This window comes from Emys orbicularis, chromosome 5 (assembly GCF_028017835.1).
Source record: "Emys orbicularis isolate rEmyOrb1 chromosome 5, rEmyOrb1.hap1, whole genome shotgun sequence".
NCBI lineage: Eukaryota > Metazoa > Chordata > Testudines > Emydidae > Emys > Emys orbicularis.
Window position 1 is genome coordinate 12,859,610 of NC_088687.1, and position 25,091 is coordinate 12,884,700.

The 25,091-nt window shown below is 41.6% G+C and overlaps 2 protein-coding genes across 4 annotated transcripts in view; both read left to right on the top strand.

Annotated features, from left to right (window-relative positions):
- ANKRD17 (ankyrin repeat domain 17) overlaps positions 1-2,063 on the top strand; it is a 142,482-nt gene extending 140,419 nt beyond the window's left edge. For all 3 annotated transcript variants that reach the window (XM_065405663.1, XM_065405664.1, XM_065405665.1), the window contains one exon: positions 1,265-2,063. In XM_065405663.1, coding sequence (XP_065261735.1) covers positions 1,265-1,324 — 60 coding nt within the window. In that variant the 3' untranslated portion in view covers positions 1,325-2,063. The remainder of the gene's footprint in view (positions 1-1,264) is intronic.
- Positions 2,064-9,967: 7,904 nt separating this feature from the next.
- LOC135879106 (cytochrome c oxidase assembly protein COX18, mitochondrial) lies at positions 9,968-22,556 on the top strand. The gene is made up of 6 exons (XM_065404948.1): positions 9,968-10,273; positions 14,475-14,575; positions 15,581-15,744; positions 17,489-17,610; positions 19,442-19,549; positions 21,166-22,556. The coding sequence occupies exons 1-6, from the start codon at positions 9,968-9,970 to the stop codon at positions 21,337-21,339; spliced, it is 975 nt and encodes a 324-aa protein (XP_065261020.1). The 3' UTR covers positions 21,340-22,556.
- The last annotated feature ends 2,535 nt before the right edge of the window (positions 22,557-25,091 follow it).

Below are 25,091 nucleotides of genomic sequence, written 5' to 3' on the forward strand. Positions count from 1 at the left end.
CCTTATAGTAACTGTTTCAAGTGTTACATTACCTCTTTTGTTAAATGTGTTAAATAATGTTGGTGGGCTACTACAGAAGTACTAGAAGTGATATAAATGTGATAGAACTGATAAGTCGCCTTTCCGGGAAGTGTAGTTTATTCACTGCTGCATATAATTTATGATTTTCTTAGTGGGAGGTGAGACTGTCACGGCATTAGACCTGGAGCATTATGCTTTTGAGCCGTATTGCCTTCACTAGTGCTAAGAGTGCCCAGGGAGAGAGTTGGCCCTTCCTACATCGGTTTAACCATTGCCCTGCCATCAATCTCTGTCCCAGTGTTACCCCTTTTGAGATCTCTAGCACTGCTGGCTGCACAAGTTGCCTCATTCTGCTGAATTATGGAAGTTCATTGTATGAGTGCAGTTGAGGGAGAGGGTTCCCTGTATGCTTTCTCCTCTTCCAGCCAAATCCAACTATATACCTAACTGTATAAAACGCACTTGCTTATATATTAAACTCTGTTAAAGTATTTATCAGTTATACCCAAATAGATTTTACTTTGTTACATGTAGTATTTGTAAGGTTTCTCCAGCAGTGAACGTGGTACTAGATATTGAAAAAACAATTCATAACAATAATAATTTTTTTAGTTCACTGAACTTTTCAAAAGCTGAAGTGAAACCGTTTATAATTCCCCAAATCATGATGCTTTACACCTTGACCTTGTAACTGATTCTGCTTGCATGATCCCCTGCATGCATGCAGAAACCGAACTGACTTCAGCAGGCACAGCATTAACAGATCCAGTGGCAGGTTTGGGGCCTTAGTTATTATTCCTCTTGATCCTAGGAGGCTGGATTTCCTGATATACAGCTAATATAAATGTTACCGTATAGTATATCAGGGTGGAATGACACATTGTCATTCTGTGGCATGATAGTTTAATTTTTTATTGAAAAATTGCTGGGGGGGAAATGTTCTACCTAGTGCTGAAGGGAATGTGTAGGTAGGATATGTGACCAAGGGGAGAAGCACAGGCAGGAAGATGAAAGTGATGAAAATAATCTCTGCACACCTCAGCTCTTAGGTATTACAAGAGGAAAACACATTTAAGAAAATAACTTGGTGTAGTTTATTAAGAGATGCAACCATTACAGAAGTGAAAAGTGAAGGCAGGCACTATAAATTATATTGTAAACATCTTAGCTAAGCCTAAAATTCTTAAATGTTCTAAAGCATCCTTGTAATACATCATTAGTAACACACCCTCTTCTTTTGCAGGTGTGGACTGGAACTTGGACACCTCACATGAACAGTGTGCATATGAACCAACTTGGCTGAGTGGGATCAACTTGTTAGCCTGGAGATTGCTTTTTATTCAGAGGAAAACACAAATGGCCGTTTAATATGCTCCCAAATCATTCTACTGATGTGCTTGACTGAAGTGTGTAGGCTTTTTGCAGAAGAACTTACTAACTGACCTTTTTCTGTGAACATTGTGACCACCCATTCCCCACCATCATATGTTTCAACTTAGTTAGCCTTTACTCTTCTTTTTTTAACATAACTTTCTGTTGAAACTGTTCTTTGGCTGGTTGGTTTTAGTACTGTAAACTGCTTCTGAGCAAACACAGAAATTTAGCAAAATTATGTAAACTTGATCCTGAAGTTTTAGAATGGCAAATAAATGTACAATTGTTTACATAACAGAAATGGCTAAGCAGAAAGTAAATTTCAATATGTCAGTATAGAGGCTCTACTTTATGTAGACTTAAATTAATGTGAGATATGTACCTTCATATTCAGAAATCTGGATGTTTCCTTCATACATTAAACTATTAATAAGCATAACTTTTCTACTTGTGTAATTTAAGTACAGTATAAAAGTGGGAATTATCAGTGGGTTTTCCCAATTATATACGTTGGATTTTTGAAAAGTCATACATCTGTTTATTTTTCTCTTGTAACCAGATACGTATTAAAAGTAAGTTTCCATTTTCTTCTACGCAGGGTTTTCAATTAAAAAAAAACAAAAACTCTTGAGATTATGCCTTCTGGCACTTCCAGAACTGTCTCCATGCTAACACCAGTAGAGTTCCCCAGTGAATACTAGTGAACGTGCCATCCTGCAGCAGTCTGTTACAAATGACTCTTGCAGATGGGTGGATGCAGTGAGGTATGTTTAGTTCTCTGACCATTCTAAGTGCATCTATCTAGTTCCTCCCAGTCACCAGAGAAGAAAAATGTGTGACTGTTTTTGGCTGTTGGAGTAAAAGTAAGCACACCCACTGGCACTTAGTAGTAGAGATTCATTAATGAAACTGCCTCCAAACCAAGGCTTATTTTTCAAGAATTAGTGGCTTAATTAGAGCAGGCGATGTTTTATTCTGAACTGTGCGTCTGCCTGATCAAAGTTAATTTTGAACATTCCAAAATGAAATTTCTGTGTAAATGATCATCTTTACTAGCTTTTATCATGTTTTGCTTTTAAAGTTTCCTGGCATGAAAACACCAGTATGCTCTGCAAAGGAACATCAACAAACTGTAGAGCAGTGGTTCTCAAACTTTGGTGCTGGTGACCCCTTTCAGAACGGAAGCCTCTGAGTGCGACCCCCACCTATAAATTAAAAAACACTTTTTATATATTTAACACCATTATAAATGCTGGAGGCAAAGCGGGGTTTGGGGTGGAGGTTGACAGCTTGCGACCCCCCCACGTAATAACCTTGTGACCCCCGAGGGGTCCCGACCCCCAGTTTGAGAACCCCTGCTGTAGAGCAAGTTCAGAAGTACTATAAGGCAAGCCTTTGACAGCTTGAAACAAAGCTATTTTAACCCAAGATCCCAGTTTATAACACAAATGACTGTGTATATGTGATATACAGTATAACCAAATTTATAAACTAGATCTACAAATCAACTGTAGTATTGTGGGAACAAATCCAACATGGTCTATCATTTGCTTTTTGAAATAGAAGAATGTTAAAAGGTAAATCTTTAAGGTACAATGTCAATCAAATCCACCCTTTTATATGGTGAGTTAGAGTCCTGACAAACTTTAGATAAATCTTAATTGAATGAATATCCCAAATTAATTAGATTAATTCTGTTTGTTGGCTATAAAACTGGATTTTTAAAATGCTGTTTCATAACTTACTATGATTACTCTCTTAAAGCCAGAAGGAAAAATGATTTTTCCAAAGCTATTATACAGCCTTTTAAATACGGAGATGCTACGTTTGAGATGTCCAGAAGTTCATGAATACCAATGTCTGTATACATGCCCCAAGGTGGTGCTCTAAATCTAAGTAAACTCATTTTTCCAGTTGTCTGTGATTCCTCCTTCTGAAATCTAATGTATGAAGAATTGGTTGGATCAGAATGGATACTTAGCTGAACAGCTGTTAATAAAAAACCATTTAAATTCAATTTCAGCACTTTACTATGAGTGGGGAATAATGCTATTAAGGTATTTTATATAACGTTTACCACTCTCCTATAACTTTATGATTAATGCTTCTCCAGTGCTAACGGATTATTTTTACTCTTTTGAAATAATCCTTCTGAGGAATAAATACTGCTCAATATTTATTACAACAAAATGTATTCTGTGGGTCAAAAAAACTGAGTTTCTTAGGATGTGATTTCTTATAAAGCTGTCTGTATTTTGTTGACTTGAAAACAAAACTGTAGACACCGGAACATAGGCTGGAATGCCCCATGTTTCGTTTGTGGGATCAGGCTTGTTAAATAAAATACTGGGGTTTTTAGAAGTCTGTACTAGGAACATTTTTTCAGATACATTTTTTTATATTTCAAATGTAATGCCTTTTATTTGACCAATAAAAAAAGGAACATACTCTTGAGACCTGGCAGGTCTTCCCTATCTTTTTTTAAATACATATGCATAGATTATTGGAGTGTGTATATGCAGAATACTTTATTCATTTTTCTGTTAATTAAGGAATGGCATAACTCAAGAAATATGAGCCATGAGTTAGTTCACTCCTTAAGCCCCAGGATGATAAATATCCCAGTACCTTGTGTAATCTGTTTGTCACTCTATGATAAAGTACTGTAATCTAGTTACTGTGAAACCTGTCAGATGCCTTTGCATTGAATAGGTATTTCATAAAAATGTAATGCTAGCTCTTAGCTTAAGCTATCTTCTCCCTTCATTGTAAAGGATAATAATTTTATAGTGTGAACAGAGAAATTTCAAAACTGATATGATGGATATCAAAATTTCTGCCTACTGTGTACAAATGGTATTCTGCACTGGTTTGGATACTTACCAGCTCCTTAAACACCCAATTCACAAGAGATGTAGTATGACCCTGAGGATATGTCTACCCTGCAATTAAAAAACAGCAGCTGGCCTATGCCAGGTGAATTGGGCTAAGGGACTATTTATTTGTGGTGTAGATGTTCAGGCTCACTCTGTAGCCTGAGCTCTGGGACCCTCCCTCCTTGCAGGGTCCCAGAGCCAAACATTTACATCACAATTAAACAGCCCCTTAGCCTGAGCACCACAAGCCTGAGCCTGGCATAGGCCAGCTAGGGTGCCTAACCGCAGTGTAGACATACCCTTAGTCATTTTGTCTCCATAAATCCAGGACCAAGGAAACTAAGTTAAAAGATAAATGTATAAAGCAAGATGCTAAACTTCTGAGGTTCGCTAAAACTAAAATCTTACAATAGTCAAATTTCATTTGGGGGCAGGAAAGATGAATCAAAATCAGTCCACTGGATTGATTTTAGACTTTTATTTTTGTGTATCAAAAATCACTGACTGAGCTTTCTTTTAATCTCACATCACAGAATACTTGAAACTATCTGCAATTTGTTTTGACCTACAAACAAAAATAGCTTGTTCTTGAACCAGGACTATTTCTAAGTAGTTAAAATACAAGAACAAAACATTTATAGCACTTGTACATTCACTGTGATGCAGGAGTTCTGGGCTCCACTTGCATAAGCTAGTGGATGTCCGTATGCATTAGCCATAACAATTTTTAAATTTGCGATCTTCAGTGTTAAGATCCTGATGATGATCTTCTGTTCTTACAGATCTACATTGCCAGGGAGGGGATCAATAGTAGCTATCAGAACTTGGTTTGAGTATCATTGGAAGTAAAATTTCTCCCTTGAAAATACATTATATGGATTATTCCATACCAGACCATAGAAAGAGAGTATATGATTTGAGTTGAAATACTTAAATATTTTCCATTGGGTAATGTGGCTGATCATCCATCATGAGTGACTTAAAGATTTCACTATGTAAAAACAGTTTATAGAAGTTCTCTAATTCTTTGGGATTAAAAAAAATTACAGCAGATACTGCTATAGAAATCTAGCATCAACCTTGGCACAGCTCCGTATCAGGTAAGGTTAGAGAGTTAAATCACCACTAAAACACTCATAAAGAGAAAGATTTCACTTTTGCAGTGAAGTTAAACCTTGACATATGGATCAAGCATATGAGTCAACTTCCAGGACAAATTAAAATTTAATAACCAACATTTTTAGCAATTTCTTGGTCTGTAGTTACCCACAACAGACTTGACATAAAAGGAACAAATTTAATCTTTACAGTTATTTGCCAGACAAATGAAGCTGTAGTAGGACACCTACATTGCATTTGTGACATCTAGGTGATTAAATGAAGCAAATGACAAAAGACTACTGGAAATGAACAAGGTGAGGCAATATTAGCACTTAGAGACCTAATTAAGTTATCTATGACATGATTTGCAAGCTACTTAACATGGTTTCCCTTTTTCTTAAACAGCTAATTAAAGATATACACTATCAGAGGCCAACTGAATGGTAAAAAGCTTAGTAAAGGGGAACAGAGCCTTTTCATTCCTAAATTAGTGGTTTAAATCTGGACCTATTTGGTAATGACTAAAATACATTAGCATAGGCCAATCCACTCCTGTTGAAGTAAATGGTAATCTTTCCACTGATCTGAAAGAGAGCTGGATCAGGTCCAACCTTTGAGGCATGTGAAATGAGTTGGTCAGTTCCTCATGATTGAGTGGGCCCATCAGTATACACCTTTTTGGCACTCTCAGCAGATAAGCTAAGGATTTTAATTTGCTTTAAATGTTAGTTTTGAATTTCAGGGCAGTAGGTCAGGTGATATAACTTCTGGATACTGCAGTGCTGTGTATGGAAATACCTAGGATGGGGGTATGTGATTTACTTGCAGCAGCTCGCAGAGCCATGGTGTTTGTAATTGCTGGGTACCCCATCAGGACAGTTTTGATCATTATGTTCTGTGCAAGGTGGAAATTGACTGGCCTCTGTGTAGACTACTTCTGCCTGCCATCTTTTGCAGCCCAGGGTTTCCCCACAATTCTGGACATCTGGGCTGCTCTCCTCTCTATAGCATGCAGATAGATCAGTGTTTTGGTGCTGCATGGTCTGCCCATGCCCCCTCTGATCCTGCTTGCTGCTAGAGTCTTCATCTCTGCAGCAGCAGACAGTGGTGGTTTTTTTTCCTCCTGCCCTTATTCCCACTGTTTTAACTTTTCTGCCCAGTTTTTTGGGTTAGTGAGAGCTGTTCTCCCTCCTTGGCATTCCTCTTCCTCCCAGGTCGGTTAACCCTCCCTGAGCCTCCACTGCAGCATCTCCCTGCTGGCTCCTCTGTCCCTTACAGCATGGCAGAACAGCCAAGAAAGCACAGAGTTGATCTGAGTGGTGCTCTATATGTGAGGCAGCATTTCCAGGTTCAGCAGATGTCAGGCTGTGCCCAGCCTTCTGTCCCTAAATCCGTGGGGACCCAAGGCTGCAACTCAGGCAAGTCCCTACCCACCAAGGCAGCTGTGACTCCAATGGGAGGAAAAATAGGCCACGAACCCCAGTGCAGAGAAGAGAGAGGCTCCAAAAGTGAGGAGCACCCTGACTACTCAACTCTAGAGGTAAGTCCCATGGGACCTCTACAGAACGAAGAGAGGAAGCTTGCGAGGCCACGTCATTCCACCCCCCAAATCTTAAAGTGGGTCCTGAGCACCCTAGGGAAAGAAGCAGGGTTTCTAATCCGCTCCCAACCTCCCCAGTGGGGAGGATTCTGAGACAGACCTCTTGAGAGGGCTCCAGGCCTTAAGGAAGGCAAGCTGCAACAAACCTCCCCAAAGTCACAGCAGGGCTTCTCCACTCCCAAAGCATGCTAAAAGCTTTTTTAAAAAAAATCTAAACAGGGAAAGTAAAAGCGCACACAACCCAGGAGATGAGTCCTTTTCTGCCTCCTCCACTGAAGAAGGCAAGCTGCCTGGTTCTAAAACCAGAGTAGGCTCCTGGGAGTAAGCTTCAGAGAAAGTTTCTTCCCTCAACATCCTCCACTTAGGCTGTCTTACCCCTTCACTCCTTTGAGAAAGTGATCAGGGATGAATGGAACAAGCCTGGTAAGGGCAGGCATATTAACAAGAGTGACCTCAGCCTTTCTTAACATTCAAAAACCAAAGGGCTCTATTGCTGAGACATCAAAGGTCACTGTCACTGTAGCATTCCTCGTCAGGGATATAGTTATTCCCTCACGAGGAGAGTTCTATCCTAAGGAACCCTTGGATAGAAAGATGCAGGCCACTCTGAACAAGGGCTTTGAAGCCTCTTCCACCAACCTCTGAGCATTTCTGGCAGCTACCTACTTTCCAAGAGCATCTATTTCCTACCAGGAATATCTCAAAGCTCTTTAGGATAGAGATCACCCTACCTTGGGCTCCACTTTAAGGAGTCGCTAGCAACAGCGTTTGCATGAGCCATAGCTTCCAGCCCAGTAGCCATGCACTGCCTATGGTTCACTCCCTGGAAGGTGGCTACTCACTCTAGGCAGGTCCTGTGCTCAGCCAAGTTTACAGGCTCCCTCCTTTTTGAAGAAAACATGGATAAAATGGTGGCTAACTGGATTTTGCCACATTGTCTCTCCTTTCCCCATGAAGGTCCCCCAGGAGAGGATATAAACCGGCCTTTAGAGAGGTGCTCTTTTTGCTCCTCATCCTCAGAGGTACCAGCAAAGCCACAATAGATTCCCCCAGGGAAAACAGTGGACTGAAAGTCTAGAGGGACCTCAGTCTCCCTGCCTGCCCTCTCCCCATCCACTTTGACACAGATCACATAGGCCTCCACCCAGAGCTAAAGCTGGGGTCAGAATCTCCCATTTCCTAAAGAAATGGTTTTCATTGACCATGCACAAGTGACTCAGGGAACAGTGACCCCATAAAACACAATCTGATCCAGAAGGAAATCTCATTTTCTGGATATGGGAGTGATAGAATACCTTCCCTCAGAAGAAAGGTTCTGCAGGTTCTACATCTTCATTATGCAACAGTGAGGGTAGGGAGGGGGTGTATCAGAGCCATTCTTGACCTCAAAAGGCTCAACAAGTGTATGAAGAAAACAAAGTTTGAGATGGAGACCCTAGTGGAATCTTATCACCATATCCCCATCAGACCATGCCACTATAGACTTCTGAGGTTTGCATACAGCAGGAGACGTATCAGTTCCTAACACTCCCATTTGGCCTGTCCTTGGCCCCTGGGGTTTTTACCAAGATGTTGGTACTGGTAAGCGCCAGACAGGTCACAGGGAACTCACCTGTATCCCCTCCCGGACAACATCCTGCTCAGAGCTCTATCACCGTCAGCAGTGCTCAAGGCTACTACTTGGATGTGGAATCTCCTCCATGTGCACGGCTTCATCATCAGTGCCAAGAAAAGTTGTTTGGTTTTACCCAGGAATTTATTTTCTTGTTCCAGAGCCAGAGGAGGCATTATACCTCCAACTGCAAGGACTCCTAGTGGTGTGCATAGGGATCGCTTAACGGGCACAAGCACGCAGCCCATGTCTTCAAAGCTTTCATATGAAAGATACAGGACTCCCCACAGCCCATGAAAAATCAAGTATGGGTTCCAGCACAGGTGTTCAACTCCTTATAACAGTGGTCAGTCCATGACAGGGTCCACAAAGGCATGCTCCTCTGCCTTCCAAATCCTTTAGGCCTTGTAACGCCTACCAAGGGCCTCTGGAGCAAGGAGGAAAAGGCTCACAGCATAAACCTAGCGCTGAGAGCAATCAGGTTGGCTCTGCAAAGGTTCCAGGCTCGACCCTAGGGGGGGAAACTATATCCTGGTTCAATCAGACACTACAGCTGGGTACTTAAACAACCACCAGGGACCACGAGGAAACAATGGAAATACCAAGGGGAGCAGAACAGTTCCTCCTTTCCCTGGGACTCAGCGACCCGCATCATAGGGCACCTGAAGCAAAAGGCAGAGCGGCTCAGCCGGCACAGGTACAACTCCTGCTGGGGCCTGCAGCAGGAGGTTTTCCATCTCCCCACCCGCCCACTCTCAGTGTTGCATGATGAAGACGTTGGGACTCCCTCCACCCGAGGCCCGAATACCTCCCAAGGGAAGGGAGGCAGACCCCAGATCCGCGAGGACAGATGCCCTGTCACACGGTTGGCCTCAGGGCCTGCGGGCCACATTTCCACAAAACGAGAGCAGAGAACAAGACTGAGACCTCCGCATTGGCCACCGCGACCTTGGTTCTCACACCTGCCACGGGCGCCCCCGCTCCAGCATCATCCAGACCCGAAATCGCTCCAAAGCCCACACCCGCCTCCCCCCCTTGCTGGCCCCCTCCCGTTCCCCCCACGCTCTCCAACGTGTGTGGGGGGGAGGGGTCGGGGTCTGATTCAGCGCAAGACCTGCCCTAATCCAACATAGCGCCTCTCCCAACCTCCCGCAGCTGCGCGCGCGGACGGGGAGGGGGCGCTCTAGGCCGCGGTCTCGCTCTCCCTCTCGGTGGCTGGCTGGCCGGAAGCTACTGCCGCGTTCCTTCCGGGTTGAGAGGTGGAGAGTTCGGGGCGCGCGCGGGAGGAGGAGGAGGAGGACCGGTCGGGTCGCTCCCCTCCCCCGCCCCTTCCCCAACCTGCCGGCCGCGTGGACTCTGGCCGCGCGCTCGGCCGTTGCCGGGATGTGGTGTTGGCGGCGCGCGGGACAGGAGCTGCAGAGGCCCCTCCGCGAGCGGCTCCTGCTGTCGCCCGGCTGGGGGTCACGCGCTGGGGCCGCCGCCGCCTCCTCCCTGCCCAGCGCGAGCCCGGGCGGTTTGTACGAGGCGCTGGCCGAGTCGGCCCCCGTGCACTGGGCGGAGAGCGGGCTGGTGGCGCTGCAGGCGGGCACCGGCCTGCCCTGGTGGCTCAGTATCGTGTGTGCCGGCGCCGCCCTGCGCACCGGCCTCACCCTGCCGCTGGCCGCGCACCAGGGCCACATCCTGGCCAAGGTGGGTCCGAGATCCGCGGGGGCCCCCGGTCCCATCTTCCCCTGTCCCGTGCGGGCACCTCGGGGCGCGGGGGGAGGTGGTGTGCCCTGCCCACGAGCCGCCCCTTCGCCTGTCACCCTCCCCACTCGTGCTAGCCCTGTGGCTGCAACTGCTTGGCCACGAGTCAACCCACCCGCCGCGACCCCCTCACGCGAGCCCCTCCCCCCTCGCGTGGCGAGCCCCTCCCCCCTCTCGCGAGTCCCATCCCAGGCAGGTGTTTGTCCAACCTGCTCTGAAAAACCCTCCAGTGATGGACATTCCACCACCTCCCTGGGCAGCTTATTCCAGCGCTTAACCGCCCTGACCGCAAGTTTTTCCTAATGTCCAACCTAAACCATCCTGGCTGCAATTTAAGCCCATTGCTTCTTGTCCTGTCCTCAGAGGTTAAGGAGAACAATGTTTCTCCCTCCTCCTTGGTCTATGTATTACTGTAGTACCTAGCCAGAAAACAGAGGATAAGAGCGATGGGCTCGTGCAGTGCCCTCGCCACCGCCTTTGCAAGTAAGGGGCTTGGCAACCTGTGTAGCCAAGGAAACTAGCCGAGAGTTTCTTAATGGCTGCTGGCTTCATGCCTGGTGGTACCCTGTCCTTACAGAGCTGTGTGGCTCTGTTGCAGACCAGCCAGTCAATTGTCATGTGCCCCACCATGCTGCAGTGTCACATTATTTGTTGGGAGAGTGTAACTAAAGTAGTGATGTAGCATTGTAATCTAATGTGATCTCTGCCCCCTCTCAGGAACAATATTCAGAGGTAAGACTGACGTAGCTTAGACATTGTTAACACATATGGTGCTCTCTGTGGTTGTGTCTACATTAATTTTAACAAAATATTCCCACCAGTGCTACCACTCAGCTGCCTTGGTGGATGCCCTTTTGTAGACAAGAGTTCAGCAGCTTCTAAATACTAGATATGCTGCCTCATGAATTATTCCACACATAATACAGTCTAATCCATTTTATTCTACAGCATTTATTATGTATATGTAATATGTTCTAGCATGAAATGCTGTGTACGTGTAAAACTAAAATGTACAATTAGAAAAGGCTTAAACTGTGTACTACACATAATTACTACTCTATGAAGAATCACAACTCGTTATGTTTAATTTTCTTATTGTGTAAAAATGAAAACCTAGTTAAGTATCTCCACTGTTGGATATGTTTTTGGTAAGCCATTAGGATGATGTGAATCATTTACACAACTTTTTCAGCACCACTGATGTTCCCCATAGATCCTGCAAACCAACCAAGTGCTGGTTTGTTAAAATATTTTGTAGAACCTAACAGAGTCACAGCAAAAGTGTTGCAGGTGAAGCCTTTTGAATCACAGGATAATATACCTTTTGATATTGCACTAAAGAGAGTAGACAGTGTATCAGCTGTAGTGTTTGCGATAAAATGCTTCACTGCTAAAGAATTGCAGAATCCTTTGCAACACTAGAATTAAAACAGCCATGTTTTATTTGAGTAAAGAGGCTGTATTTAATCAATCTTGCTTTTATTCTTTGTGTTCCTGTCTACAAGATGTGAGAGGATACTTTTCCCTCCTTTGTAAAGTATTTCAGGATCTCAGGATAAAAAAGCACTGTGAAAATGCCAAGTATTTTATTAGTTTCAATTTAATATAAGAGGCAATTGCTTTGTAATAGTGCACTTAGAATGCAAAAAGTAGTGCCAGAAACAGCTGCTGGAAGGTTACAGCCAGTAGTGGTTCAGCTAATGTGGAACTGAAATAAATAAGTGTAATCACTGGCAAAGAATGCAGTAAAATTTTCTGTAGCTATTGCTTGTAATGTTGCAGAATTAACAGACTCAGCCTAACACAGTCCTTTGTGGTACACTGATCTCTGGTTAGGTAGGTAGGTTTGTTTGGTTGTTTGTTATTCACTCGGCAGTAAATATCAATAGCACATCCTTTGTGACCGCAACACTCCTTATTTAGTTGGGAATTTACACTTTCAAAGCACTGGATCAGGGTGGAGTATTACTAAAACTCAGCTATTAATGTGCCTTTCTCAGGAGAGTCCAAAATAGTAAGAGCAGAAGTGTGACAGGAAATCCAGCCCAGGAAATCTTTTTCCTGTTTCCATTTTGCTACTGGTAAGGGAAAGGTGAGGCTTGAGAAAATGGACAGAAAATTGTAGTTTTGATTTCACCATACAGAATCAGTTCAGGCATAACTCTTTTTCCTTGTTTTTTGGACAATTAAAGTAACTTTAAACTGGTGGTGTTAGTTATTGGCACTACATGTGTGTCTACACACTGAACCAGTTATAATGCAGGTGTGGCAGAGACCATTTTATACCAACCACAAATTCAGAGGAAGTAATTCTCTAGTGTGGTTTTGTAAAAGAGATGTTGTGTAGTAATACATCTGAATGGTAGTAAGCCATACAATCTGTTTTGACCTTGCTAGCTAGTTGTCACATGGTTCTCCATATCAAAATAAGTATGGTATGTTGTGGCCATCTTTTTTACTTTTTAAAAAGCTATTGAGTAATAGAGATGAATCATGCCACCTGTGATATTGTCCTTGTATCCTGTAAAGCTCTCTGTAGCATTTGTGTGTTTTGCCTTACATAAGAACATAAGAATGGCCATACTGGGTCAGACCAAAGGTCCATCTAGCCCAGTATCCTGTCTACTGACAGTGGCCAATGCCAGGTGCTCCAGAGGGAGTGAACCTAGCAGGTAATGATCAAGTGATCTCTCTCCTGCCATCCATCTCCACCCTCTGACAAACAGAGTCTAGGGACACCACCCCTTACCCATCCTGGCTAATAGCCATTAATGGACTTAACCTCCATGAATTTATCCAGTTCTCTTTTAAACGCTGTTATAGTCCAAGCCTTCACAACCTCCTCAGGTAAGGAGTTCCAGAAGTTGTCTGTGCGCTGTGTGAAGAAGAACTTCCTTTTATTTGTTTTAAACCTGCTGCCTATTAATTTCATTTGGTGACCCCTAGTTCTTGTATTATGGGAATAAGTAAATAACTTTTCCTTATCTACTTTCTCCATATCCCTCATGATTTTATATACCTCTATCATATCCCCCCTTAGTCTCCTCTTTTCCAAGCTGAAAAGTCCTAGTCTCTTTAATCTCTCCTCGTATGGGACCCATTCCAAACCCCTAATCATTTTAGTTGCCCTTCTCTGAACCTTTTCTAGTGCTAATATATCTTTTTTGAGATGAGGAGACCACATCTGTATGCAGTATTCGAGATGTGGGCGTACCATCGATTTATATAAGGGTAATATATTCTCCTTCTTATTCTCTATCCCCTTTTTTATGATTCCTAACATCCTGTTTGCTTTTTTGACCGCCTCTGCACACTGCGTGGACGTCTTCAGAGAACTATCCACGATGACTCCAAGATCTTTTTCCTGATTCGTTGTAGCTAAATTAGCCCCCATCATATTGTATGTATAGTTGGGGTTATTTTTTCCAATGTGCATTACTTTACATTTATCCACATTAAATTTCATTTGCCATTTTGTTGCCCAATCACTTAGTTTTGTGAGATCTTTTTGAAGTTCTTCACAGTCTGCTTTGGTCTTAACTATCTTGAGCAGTTTAGTATCATCTTGTTCACAATCAGGAGTCCATAGAGAACAAATATATTAATTTCATGTTTAGGCACAAATATTACAAATTCTCTTACCAATACTTTTTCATACTTGTATCTTGCCATATTGACTGCAAAAATGTCAAACTCCATTTTCAGTGCTACATCCCGGGGCCTGATCCTATTGAATTAAATGAGATTTTTGCTATAGACTTAGTGGCTGCAGAATCATACCTTATAAGGCTGTTCAAAACATGGGTGAGGGGATTCCACCATGTTTTTTTGTATAACAATTGAGTACAGACCCTTTTATATACTTAAAAACCTATAATGAATTATAATATGCAACCAACACTTGTACTTATGTTTTTTATCACCTGGTAAGATTGATGTTTCATTTGTTGTTTTTGTTAGAAATACTTAGGCATTCTCACTCAAGTTCCTCAAAAGCCCAATATATTTAGAGGCAGCAAGCACCCACAGATGCATGCATTTCACTTTACAGTACACATACAAGATGATATGGGGTAGAGAGACTGGTTGCAGATGGAACTCTTTAATTTTGCTGTATAATCATTTCTTTCTTTTCTTTAGCTAGCTGGAAAATTTGCAGCCTGAAATAGAAAACCTAGCTAAGCGTCTTCGCTATGAAGTTTCAATTCGTGGGAAGCAACTTGGTTGGTCTGAAAAAGTTGCTAGGTAAGATAACAATTGTACAGTATTTTACAAATCCAGTTGGGCTGAAAATAAGAGGCATATATAAAGATGATGGCAATATGTATATATAAAAAGGCTCTACAAATCTGACACTAAAATAATGGATTCTGGCTTACTATTTTTATATAAAACTTTTCTGTGTTATTTACATAGACATTTAGGGAATATGCTCATTTGAAGCACTGAATCTGTGATGGACTAAAACTTATAAGGCCAATTCCTGTTTCCACTGAAGTGAGTCTGGGTTTAGTTGTTGACTTCAGTGGGACCAAGATTTGACACATAGCTATGGTTTCTAAATCTTTGTTAGGAGGGGATGGCAGGACCTGGCTGTGTCAGCTTTACTACATCCAGTGATTTCCTCATGCAAGGGGGAGGCTCAGTGGTTTGAGCATTGGCCTGCTAAACCCAGGATTGTGAGTTCAATCCGTAAGGGGGTCATTTAGGGATCTGGGGCAAAAATCTGTCTGGGGATTGGTCCTGCTTTGAGCAGGGGGTTGGACTAGATGACCTCCTGAGGTCCCTTCCAACCCTGATATTCTATGATTTGAAGAGGAATCCCCAGCTGTCCTGGTATGGTAGCTCCATCTCCTTTGCAGTGTCAGAGTGATGTAAATGGGACTGAGTGCAGTCTGAGGATCTGGCCTGTGGTCTGTACACTGAGGAGCTTGTAGTCTTAAATCAGATAAATACAACACACAGAATAAGACATCGAACAGTATTGCTAGGAAACAGAGATGGTGAAGAGGTTAACATTAGAAGCCCACAGAAAAGAAAAGGGTTTGAAGGGTGAGATTGGAGGTGATTGGCAGACAACAAATGGAAGGCTCTCAGACCATAAAGGGAGAACTCCCTGGTTTGACTTCATTCACCTGGTACTCCAGTGCAATATTTGAAATGAACTAAGTGTGATATGCAACCTGTGGTTTATTATTTCAGAATTTGAAAAGTTATATTACAAGGAGTTTTGTTTTGTTTTCCAATCAGGTTCCATTTCAGGAAGAATATGGGAAGAATTGTTTCAGAATTGTATATTCGAGACAACTGCCACCCCTTCAAGGCTAGTCTGTTGATGTGGATACAGATTCCAGTGTGGGTGTTTGTTTCCATAGCTTTGCGTAACTGCAGTGTCGGTGCAGCAGACTCAGAAGGTGATCATTCCGAACAGTTGTATTGAAAATATACATCTGTTTTAATAAATACACTTCTCCAGTTACAATTTTTACAAACATGGTTTGGTTTTAAATTTAAGAATTTGAGTTGTTGAGTTTGAGTTGTAAGATTGTTGAAAAAATAGCCCAAACATAGCTAAGTGACTAATGTGAATAATACTGTATTTGTAAGACTTTTGATTAGGCATGTCATAGATGCTATGCCACTCGTCCATGTAATCCAGAAGCCTACCTCTGGCCTGTTCCCATACTTTTTGCACCCCAGATTGTTCTGGTAGATCAGGAACTCAGTGCAGCCATAGCCACAAAATAACCTTTCTGTTCACTCAGAGAGTTCATTTGCCAGTAGTGCCTGTAAGGGTATTTCTACACTGCACTATAGTGCAGCTCTGAGCTGAAAGAGCAAAGTGGGATGCGTGGGATGATCAATTAACAGCAGTGCTGGAATTTGAGCTCTAGGAACAATCTAAAATCTGTTGGGTATGCTCCTTGGGCACTAAATTATTTTGTGTGCTTTGCAAGCCAAAGTAATAGAAGTCATACTTAATATGTAAAGATACTAACGCAACGGTATGCTTAAAATTAAACTGTGGGGTTTTCTCTCATTATAAAGCCTTAACTTTAGATAAAATAAAATGTGTTCATCAAGATGGTATTTTATTTTATCCTATCTGCAATATTGGTGTTTTGACCGTTTAAAGACTAGATTATGATATGCAGGATTAACCCAACATATGATGCTTTTGTGTTGATTCAAATGCCATGATATCTTGTATTCCAAGTCTAACAAAGTACTTTGGTCGCTGCGGGTTTCTGCACTGGTGAATATTGTGTCTTTAATGGCATCCCCCATATGAGAGAGACTTTTCAACTTCAGTGGGCAGATTTTAAAAATAATTGTAATGCTCCTGTTCCTCTGGCACATGACATTGTTTAAAGTGCTAAATATTATTGGGCTAAATAACTTGTCATTTAGCCCAATAAAGTTTAGCTACTATTAGGAAAATTGTTTGTTATAAAATTTTTGCGGTTAGGGACAGAAGATTCAGAACAAGTTATTTTTCATCCTCTGTTTGCCCCAAATCCTATCAGCCTGCAGTTCTCACTAATAATTTCCTTTTCTTGTTAGATGGCAGACTGCCTTCACTTTTAATCTTTTGGATTAAAAGCTTTTTTTAAAAAGACATCATTATATAAATAAAGAGAAACTAATAATTCGTGTTTGCAAAGTGAATTTCCAACTGATGCTTTGTAAGAACCAGTTTTTTAAATCAGTGATAAATACAACAGTCTCTCAAATCCACTTTGGATTTCTTTGATTTGGAATTCTTTGATTTCTATATGTCCTTTATATCACATAGTGGATTTTGTCTTGTAATCATTTCACAGTCTATAGGTAGGTACAGTTTTCAAATGTCCAAATGTATGTTTGATAGTAAGTGTGAGTAAGACTTAAATGTGAGTTTATGCTGCTACCTGGCAGGGGAAGGAGCTTTCCTACTTGGGATTTATATATTTCATTACATCAGTTCCTTGCCCTGGTTCTGAGGGAATGGAAGGATGTTAAAATTGCCAGTTGGCACCAAAAAAAAAAAAAAAATGCATGGCCACAGAGTAACAAAAATGTTTACTTTGAAAGTCCAATTTAAAAGCAAAGTTATGCATAATTTTGACTGACTTTGAGGAGAATGACATACTAAATATATATATGTATTTTAAACAGTCCTTGCAGTTCAGGAACAGCTGTCGACAGGTGGAACCCTGTGGTTTACAGACCTTACTGTACCAGATACTACATGGATTTTGCCAGTCTCACTTGGGCTCCTCAATTTGCTGATAGTGGAGGTATGTTGCTGGTGAATGTTGGACCATTGTGAAAATTATAATTCTTTCTATAAAGTTAGGACTGGTTCACGACTACCTTACAAAGTGTAAAAATACCGTGGCAGCTTCTGATTATAAATATGCACCTTAATTCATGGTCTAGAAGGGAAAAACTGCATAATTGTTTCAAGGTTGAAGTTGTATGGGTCCTGCACATTGTAATTGCTGGTAAATTCTAATGTGCCTTTTCAGAAACTGCTTTTATGTAGCTTAACCTCAGAAAAGTTTACTCTTCACTCCAGAGTGATTCCTGTGAGAATACTTTAATTAGCCTATTGCATTTTATTAACACTGCAGCTTATAAAGGTTAAGGTTTTGGTGTGTGACTAATACATTCCCGTGGGCTGCATTTACCAGCGGCTTTCTTTTCCATGTTAGAATGACGTAGTTCCACTTTTAATGTATTGTAAGTGATGATTGTGGGTACAGTAGGTATGATTCTAAATGAGCTGAAAACTTGATAAAAGCAAACGACTTAAAATATTAAGTTTAAAATAGTAATTGAGAAAATGTGCTTTATTGTTATTTTAAGAAAGCAAAGGGATTGAGAGACTGGAACCTCTTATAGACATCATCAAGATTAACCAGTGCATCTCAGCCCTTAACTATTTGAACCCATTTTCCAAATGAACAAGTAGGTTTATTTCCACTCCTGAGAAGTATGCTGTCCCAACATTGAGAACTCACATTGTACTGTAAAAAAATTACATTCATCACTTTAAAAATAGAAAGTAAAGAGATTTCTCTTTCATAATTAAAACTAGTAAACATTGCATAGTACATGTGTTTGAGAAGACACATGTTAAAAAGTGTAAAGTCAAGAATGTTTTACTAATTTTGAACTCAAGCTTTTTTTATACATTTGTTACATCATAAGCAGGAATATGTCCTACACGTACAACCGAAGTTCACAGATATTGGGGCACTACACACACAAGTCTGTGGTCTCTTTTTCGGCATCCTTGATGAGTCCAAAGATGCTCCTTCATTGTGTGGGGAGGCAAGATCAAACAGAAAATAAAATGACAATTGAAAGGAAAGAAAAGTGGCTTACACATTAAACCGGGCCTCATTATAAATTCTTGTTGATATACTGAAATTTTTGGAATAAGAATGAGAATGTTAATGAATATTAAAAATAAAATATGTAGAGGAGTCTGGATTCCCCATGTTCTTGCTCTTTTGCAAATCTCTGCAGAAATAGTTACTGTTTAGTCTCTCTCTGTTATCAATCACAGTCCTCCTCATTGCCTTCATGTGTCTGGATTTCATTCTTGTTCTGTTTTATTTTTTCCAAGTAATGTGGATTAGGACAGTTTTGCAAAATGAAAGTCAAGGTTTGCCTATACACGTTCTGCTTCCGTTCAATTATTCATTAAGTAGGTTGGGGATAATGGTCCATCTCTTCTCAGTAGCCATCTCTCAGAGGACTGTGCTTGAGGATCAGGTGTTGGAGGCTTATTCAATGTGCAAAAGCTATTCTCCTGTGAAATAATGTTCTCTTAAAATGTTTTAAATGGATGACTCTTAGTCTTGGTATAAAATCTGCCAGGAAAGGATTGAGTATTGACTGTAAGGCACCAAACAAATTAAAGGAAGGAATTTATCAATGTTTTAAATTTACTTGATTTGAGCTTCCCAATAATTGAAAAGAATGTGAAAAAAATATTTGGGTGTAACAAACCTGTTCTAACATTGACTGTGCATTTTTAACTTCCCTTGTATTAAAAAAAAGTCTTTCTCTGGTGTGTGTGTGTGTGTGTGTGTTTTTTTTTTTTTTTTGCCTCTTCAGATCTTTGCTCTGCGAAAACTTGAACTGTCCAGGTTCCAGAAGTACATTACCAACTTCATTCGAGGACTGTCAATACTGATGATTCCTATTGCTGCAACTGTACCTTCAGTAAGTACAAAACATAATCGTGTGTAGTAGGTGAGACTCTGCATTAGTCGTGCCTGTGTTGGCCAGACTTGATTCATGGTGCTCTAAGTGCAGCCCAAGTGCACGATCTATATTGCGGACCATAGTTGATATTATACTTCATACCATTTTAATAGCAGGGACTTCACTCAAGTAGTAGTGTGTGCAGGATTTGTAATCTATAAGGGTCACCATTCAATACTGCATATGGGAAAGGTGCTGTTTACACTTACATTACATTAGATGCAGCCTCTAGGGTCTTCCGAAAGTGTTATGTGCATCGTTACAAGCGCTGCACGTTTCATAATATGCAAGACACAGTAACAAGTAACCTGTTCCAAGGAGCTTACAATCTATAAGACAGACATAGATAAGACAAGATAGGCTGGGAGATCCATGGAAGCAGTTGACTTCAAATGTTAAACAAACAAACAAATCATAGGATATCCGGGTTGGAAGGGACCTCAGCAGGTCATCTAGTCCAACCCCCTGCTCAAAGCAGGATCAATCCCTAGACAGATTTTTGCTACAAGGACTGAACTCACAACCCTGGGTTTAGCAGGCCAATGCTCAATGTGATGTGGCTAGAGTTTTTTGGGCCCCCTGGAAGTAATACTGGAACTGAGTGGTGTTCATTGCATGGAAGAGAGGACACAAAGTAGTTATTAAGACTGGCATCACTATAGAAAAGAGGTTGATAGAGAAAATAGAAACAAGATCAAGCTGTCAGTGGAATGGGTTTTTTAAAATTTGGTTTTGTTTTAATTATTTTGTATATAATGTGTATTTTTCTGATTACACTGTTAGAATCCAACAAAACTATTCTGTTAACTAGCCTATTGACAGTAGGTTGATCTAAATCCTACTATGCAAACTTTTACTGGAACGAATGAGATTTTTACATGGTGTTCATACTATGGTATATGTTCAATATATATTTAAAAAAAAATAAAAGTAGGTGCTTTCTAGTATTTTTGCCAAATATTAAAAAGAGAGAGCCCACAAACTCATTGTTGCTAACATCATTTTTTAAAAGTTGAGTATTAGAAAATATCTGGAGTTGGTCTATATTTGGGTTGACCTTGTGAATTGAAAGGCAGACCATGTTCATGTAACTAGAGACAGATGACGTTGCATAAAAGGTTTATTTACTGTAAGATCTGAACAACCTATAATTTAGATTTGCAGAATTTTCTGTGAGAGAATCTTGAAAATGTTTTTAGAGTAGATTTGTATGTGAAGAAATGCATGTTTAATTGTGTGTTTGAAGAGATTCTTGTACACCGTTGTTGAGCTTATCAAGCCTATTTAGACTAAAACAGGAAAAAAGTTGAATTGTGAATTTAAAACATTGGGTCCTGTAGTTTTGTCAAATTTTAGCATAGATCACATTTTTACAGTAGAGTTCAAAAACCCTGAAAAATAGGGTTTGTAATGGAAGCATTGCTTAACCATAGCTATTTATTTAAGGGTGCATATGTAGGAGAGTTGACTTTCTTAATAAGAAATAATTATTGTAGTTTGTGAAAAGCTACTGGAATTGCAGTGCTTTTATTGCCTTTTGGGTTGCTGAATGCTGTGTTCCTGTCTCCTTGCAGTCCATGGCTTTGTACTGGTTATCCTCCAGCTTCATGGGACTCTCACACAACCTGCTACTGCGCTCGCCAACTTTTCGTCGACTGTGCCACATACCAAGGACCAAGTCTGACTCAGACACTCCTTATAGGGATATAGTCTCTGCCTTTTATACTAAGTACTTTTTTAAAAAGTGATTCATTTTGCATTGGTGGAAGAACTACCCTATACAGGCAACTTGAGTAATTCATAAGTCATATTGTATTGAAATGTACCTATTTAATATGGGGCAAGTCTATGCTACCACGCTACATCAGCGCAGTTGCACTGCTGTAGCTCACCTGGTGAAGAAACGCTATGCCGACGGGAGGGCGTCTCCCACCGACATAGCGCGGTGTGGACACTGCTTTAAGTCAGTCACTCTACGTCGCTCATGGGTGTGAAAAAGCCATCCCCTGAGCGACGAAAGTTACATCAACTGACGCAGTAGTGTATCCAAGCCCTGAGTGTCTCCTTGAAAGAGAATGTGAAAGGCTGTCGTTGGAACTGTATTTTTCCTAATAAAACAGTGGCTGTCTCTGACAAGAAGTGGAGTGGGTAATTGTACTAACTTCTTGGCGCAGTGCAAAATTGTTGGGATTTTTTTAGTTCATGTGGTGTTTTTGTAAGTTGGGTGTCCAACTAATAGCAGCTTCTTTCCTTTATTGGTAATACAGGATGAAGATAGATGTTAAAATTGTGGCTGATGTAGCTCTGCTATTTACACTGAGTCTGATTTTAACTACAGGCTAGTGAACAACGATGTAGCTTTATTTGAAGACTGAATGGGTCACTGGGTTGGTAATGGTGTGCTAGGTCTCCTCTCTCAGACACTTGTTCTGGTCCAGGTTCAGATTCAGTAGTTGACCACATGTAGTCAATCTACTGGCCTATGGGAAAGTTCTATGGACAACTGAGATGGTGTTTTTGTGAAACTACAAAGGTGGATTAATTGCCCACTCGTTTGCAGTGTCAGCCAACTAATCTGAAACAAGCTAGGAATCCATGGATTTACACAGCATGAGAAAGGTTCACTGCTACTATCCAGGGGAACAGGTGTAGAACTTTGACTCAGGATACAAGGGTTCTGTTCTTGGCTCTCATGTTGAGCTTGTATAAGTTACTTCATCTCTCCATATTTTAGTTTCCCCATGTATAAAATGGGGATAATGATATTTATCCTGCTTTGTTTAAAAAAAAAAAAAAAAAAGCATCATGTGAAAGAGCGTGATGGCAGTTGTCATAGGCACTGGTCTCACTTTTGTATAGAACTATGTCACACAGCTCTACAAGACCAAAAAACCATTGTTTTGTATGTCATGTACACACTGTGGAATGTTTAAGTTCAGTGTCCATAAAGAAAGGAATTAATTACTACAACATAAAATTGAAATGAAATGATTATTTTAATGGAATGCAAAAAGGTGCGGATATGGGAAGCCAGTTCAAATAATGTATTAAATACACAGTATCAAATGTAGAAGATGTTGGGGCTACTCACTGCACACATCGAAAGAATACATAACCATACATAGTCTTTCTGACAGCTGTCTGCACGCTCACCCTCCTCCTTTGCTGGTTCTTGCCTTGATTTGCTTTAATCATACGTCAGCAGGCAGTTGTGCCTTTGTTCTGATGGGTCCGACAAGTTAAACTCCCTTTCCATTGAAGTTTCACAGCCATCTCCCAAAAATGAGATTTTTGTTCTTCTAACCAGATGCATTTTAAAAAGGCCACTCTTGGATCCATGCTTGTTACCTTTCCCTCCCATTCCTTCTCCCGGTTTGTATCAGACCTCGTTGTTTGGCCTAATCTTTCCAGTTTGTTTGTGTCTTTTAGTGTAGATCATGATTAGCCCCCCAAGAACAGAGCTTAGAGGGAGGAATTTGTTTTATAAATACTTTTTAAATGACCAAAGGCTGGATTCAGCTCTTATTGAAATCAGTGGAATGGCGCTCATTGAATTCAATGTTGGTTTTGACCCTACATTCACAACTACTGAAACCAGAGCAAGAAGCAGCATATTGCTTGTAATCTTGCTTTCAGTGTTTGTCATACCACTGGGACAAATTCATCCCTGTTGAATTCTTACGATCAGTGTTGTATTTGGCCCATTAAACTTTAACAAACAGAATCTCAAACTAAGTTCTGTAGGGAAGAAATGCCTGCTGTCTCTGTGGTTAGAGACAAGTGGGTGGACCTGGTGGAGGAGAGAGGAGTAAGTAGGGCCCCAGGCAGGTATAGAGAAGAGAAACAAGCTGACTGTTCGATACTCCTTAGCCAATGCTGAGGAGAACGGGGCGCTGTGGTGGTTTTGGCTGTTTCTCAGATAGCACAGAAGTGCAGCTGTTGCTCCACCAACTGACTGAAAAGCCTCCTGCCACAGACAGCTGTGGATGGTGTTAATCCAGGATTTGGCAGGTAAGTAGTGAAGATTTTTTCAAATACTTTGTTTAAAAATGTAAATGTTTAATTGTTAATCTTGGAGTTATTAATCCCTACTCGCCCACACCAGAATTGACACAAACATTCAATGTGCATTTAGCATACATCAGGGGTCGGCAACGTTTGGCATGCGGCTCGCCAGGGTAAGCACCCTGGCGGGCCGGGCCAGTTTATTTACCTGCTGATGTGGCAGGTTCGGCCGATCGCGGCCTCCACTCGCCGCAGTTCGCCGTCCCGGGCCAAGGGGGCGGCGAGAAGCGGCGCGGGCGAGGGATGTGCTGGCCGCGGCTTCCCGCCACCCCCATTGGCCCTGGACGGCAAACCGCGGCGAGTGGGGGCCGCGATCGGCCGAACCTGCCACGTCAGCAGGTAAATAAACTGGCCCGCCCCGCCAGGGTGCTTACCCTGGCGATCCGCATGCCAAACGTTGCCGACCCCTGGCATACATTCTCTGTAGAGAGCATAAAATATCCCCATACCTGCTCCAAAAACATTGAAATATCTTACAAATCTTACTTTATCATTAAAGTTGAAGTGGATTTAGTGCTTCCATGTAAAGTGGTAGATTGACTGACTTGCAGACTGAAATCCTCCATTCACAAGACAGGCACTAAATTGGCAGTGACAGTTTCCCTACTGTTTTCTTACTGATGACATAGGCCTGGTGCACACTAACCCCCCACTTCGAACTAAGGTACGCAAATTCAGCTACGTTAATAATGTAGTTGAATTCGAAGTACCTTAGTCCGAACTTACCGCGGGTACAGACGCGGCAGGCAGGCTCCCCCGTCGATGCCGTGTACTCCTCTCGCCGAGCTGGAGTACCGGCGTCGACGGCGAGCACATCCGGGATCGATCCCAGAAGATCGATTGCCTGCTGCCGAACCAGGAAGTAAGTGTAGACCTGCCCTTAGGAGTGGTACCACCAGTGGCAGAATGAGGATCGCTCCGTGTCCAGGTCTATTAAATCCCTGCCCTCTGCTGAGAATATTGCCAGCTACAGTGGTAATTTTTGTAATGGGGTTCTCACCTGACTCTACAAATAGCAGTTAATCCTCACAACATTCATGTAAGGTTAAGCACATGAAGGTTAAGACTAAATTTTCTAAACTGCCTTCTAATTCTAAGTGCCCAGCTTTGAGGCACTCACCTAGCATAGGGTGTTCTTTTTTTGCTTTTTTTGTTTTCCCAAGGAGGTGCTAAGTACTGCATCTCACTGAATTCAGCTGCCACTGTGGGAGTTCAGCACCTTTGGAAAAGGTAGCCACAAAGTGACTCTTGTTGGACACCCAATAAAATCAGTGGATGCTTTTGAAAATGTAAGTCTAATTTTGCACTCAGTGGCAAAGCTTACGAGTGCTGGGTAAGATGTATGGAAATAATACCTAGCTCTTTTAGTGCTTCTCAGTAGATCTCAAAGCTCTTTACAGAGGGAAGTAAGTGCATTTGTCTCACTGTGGCCTTT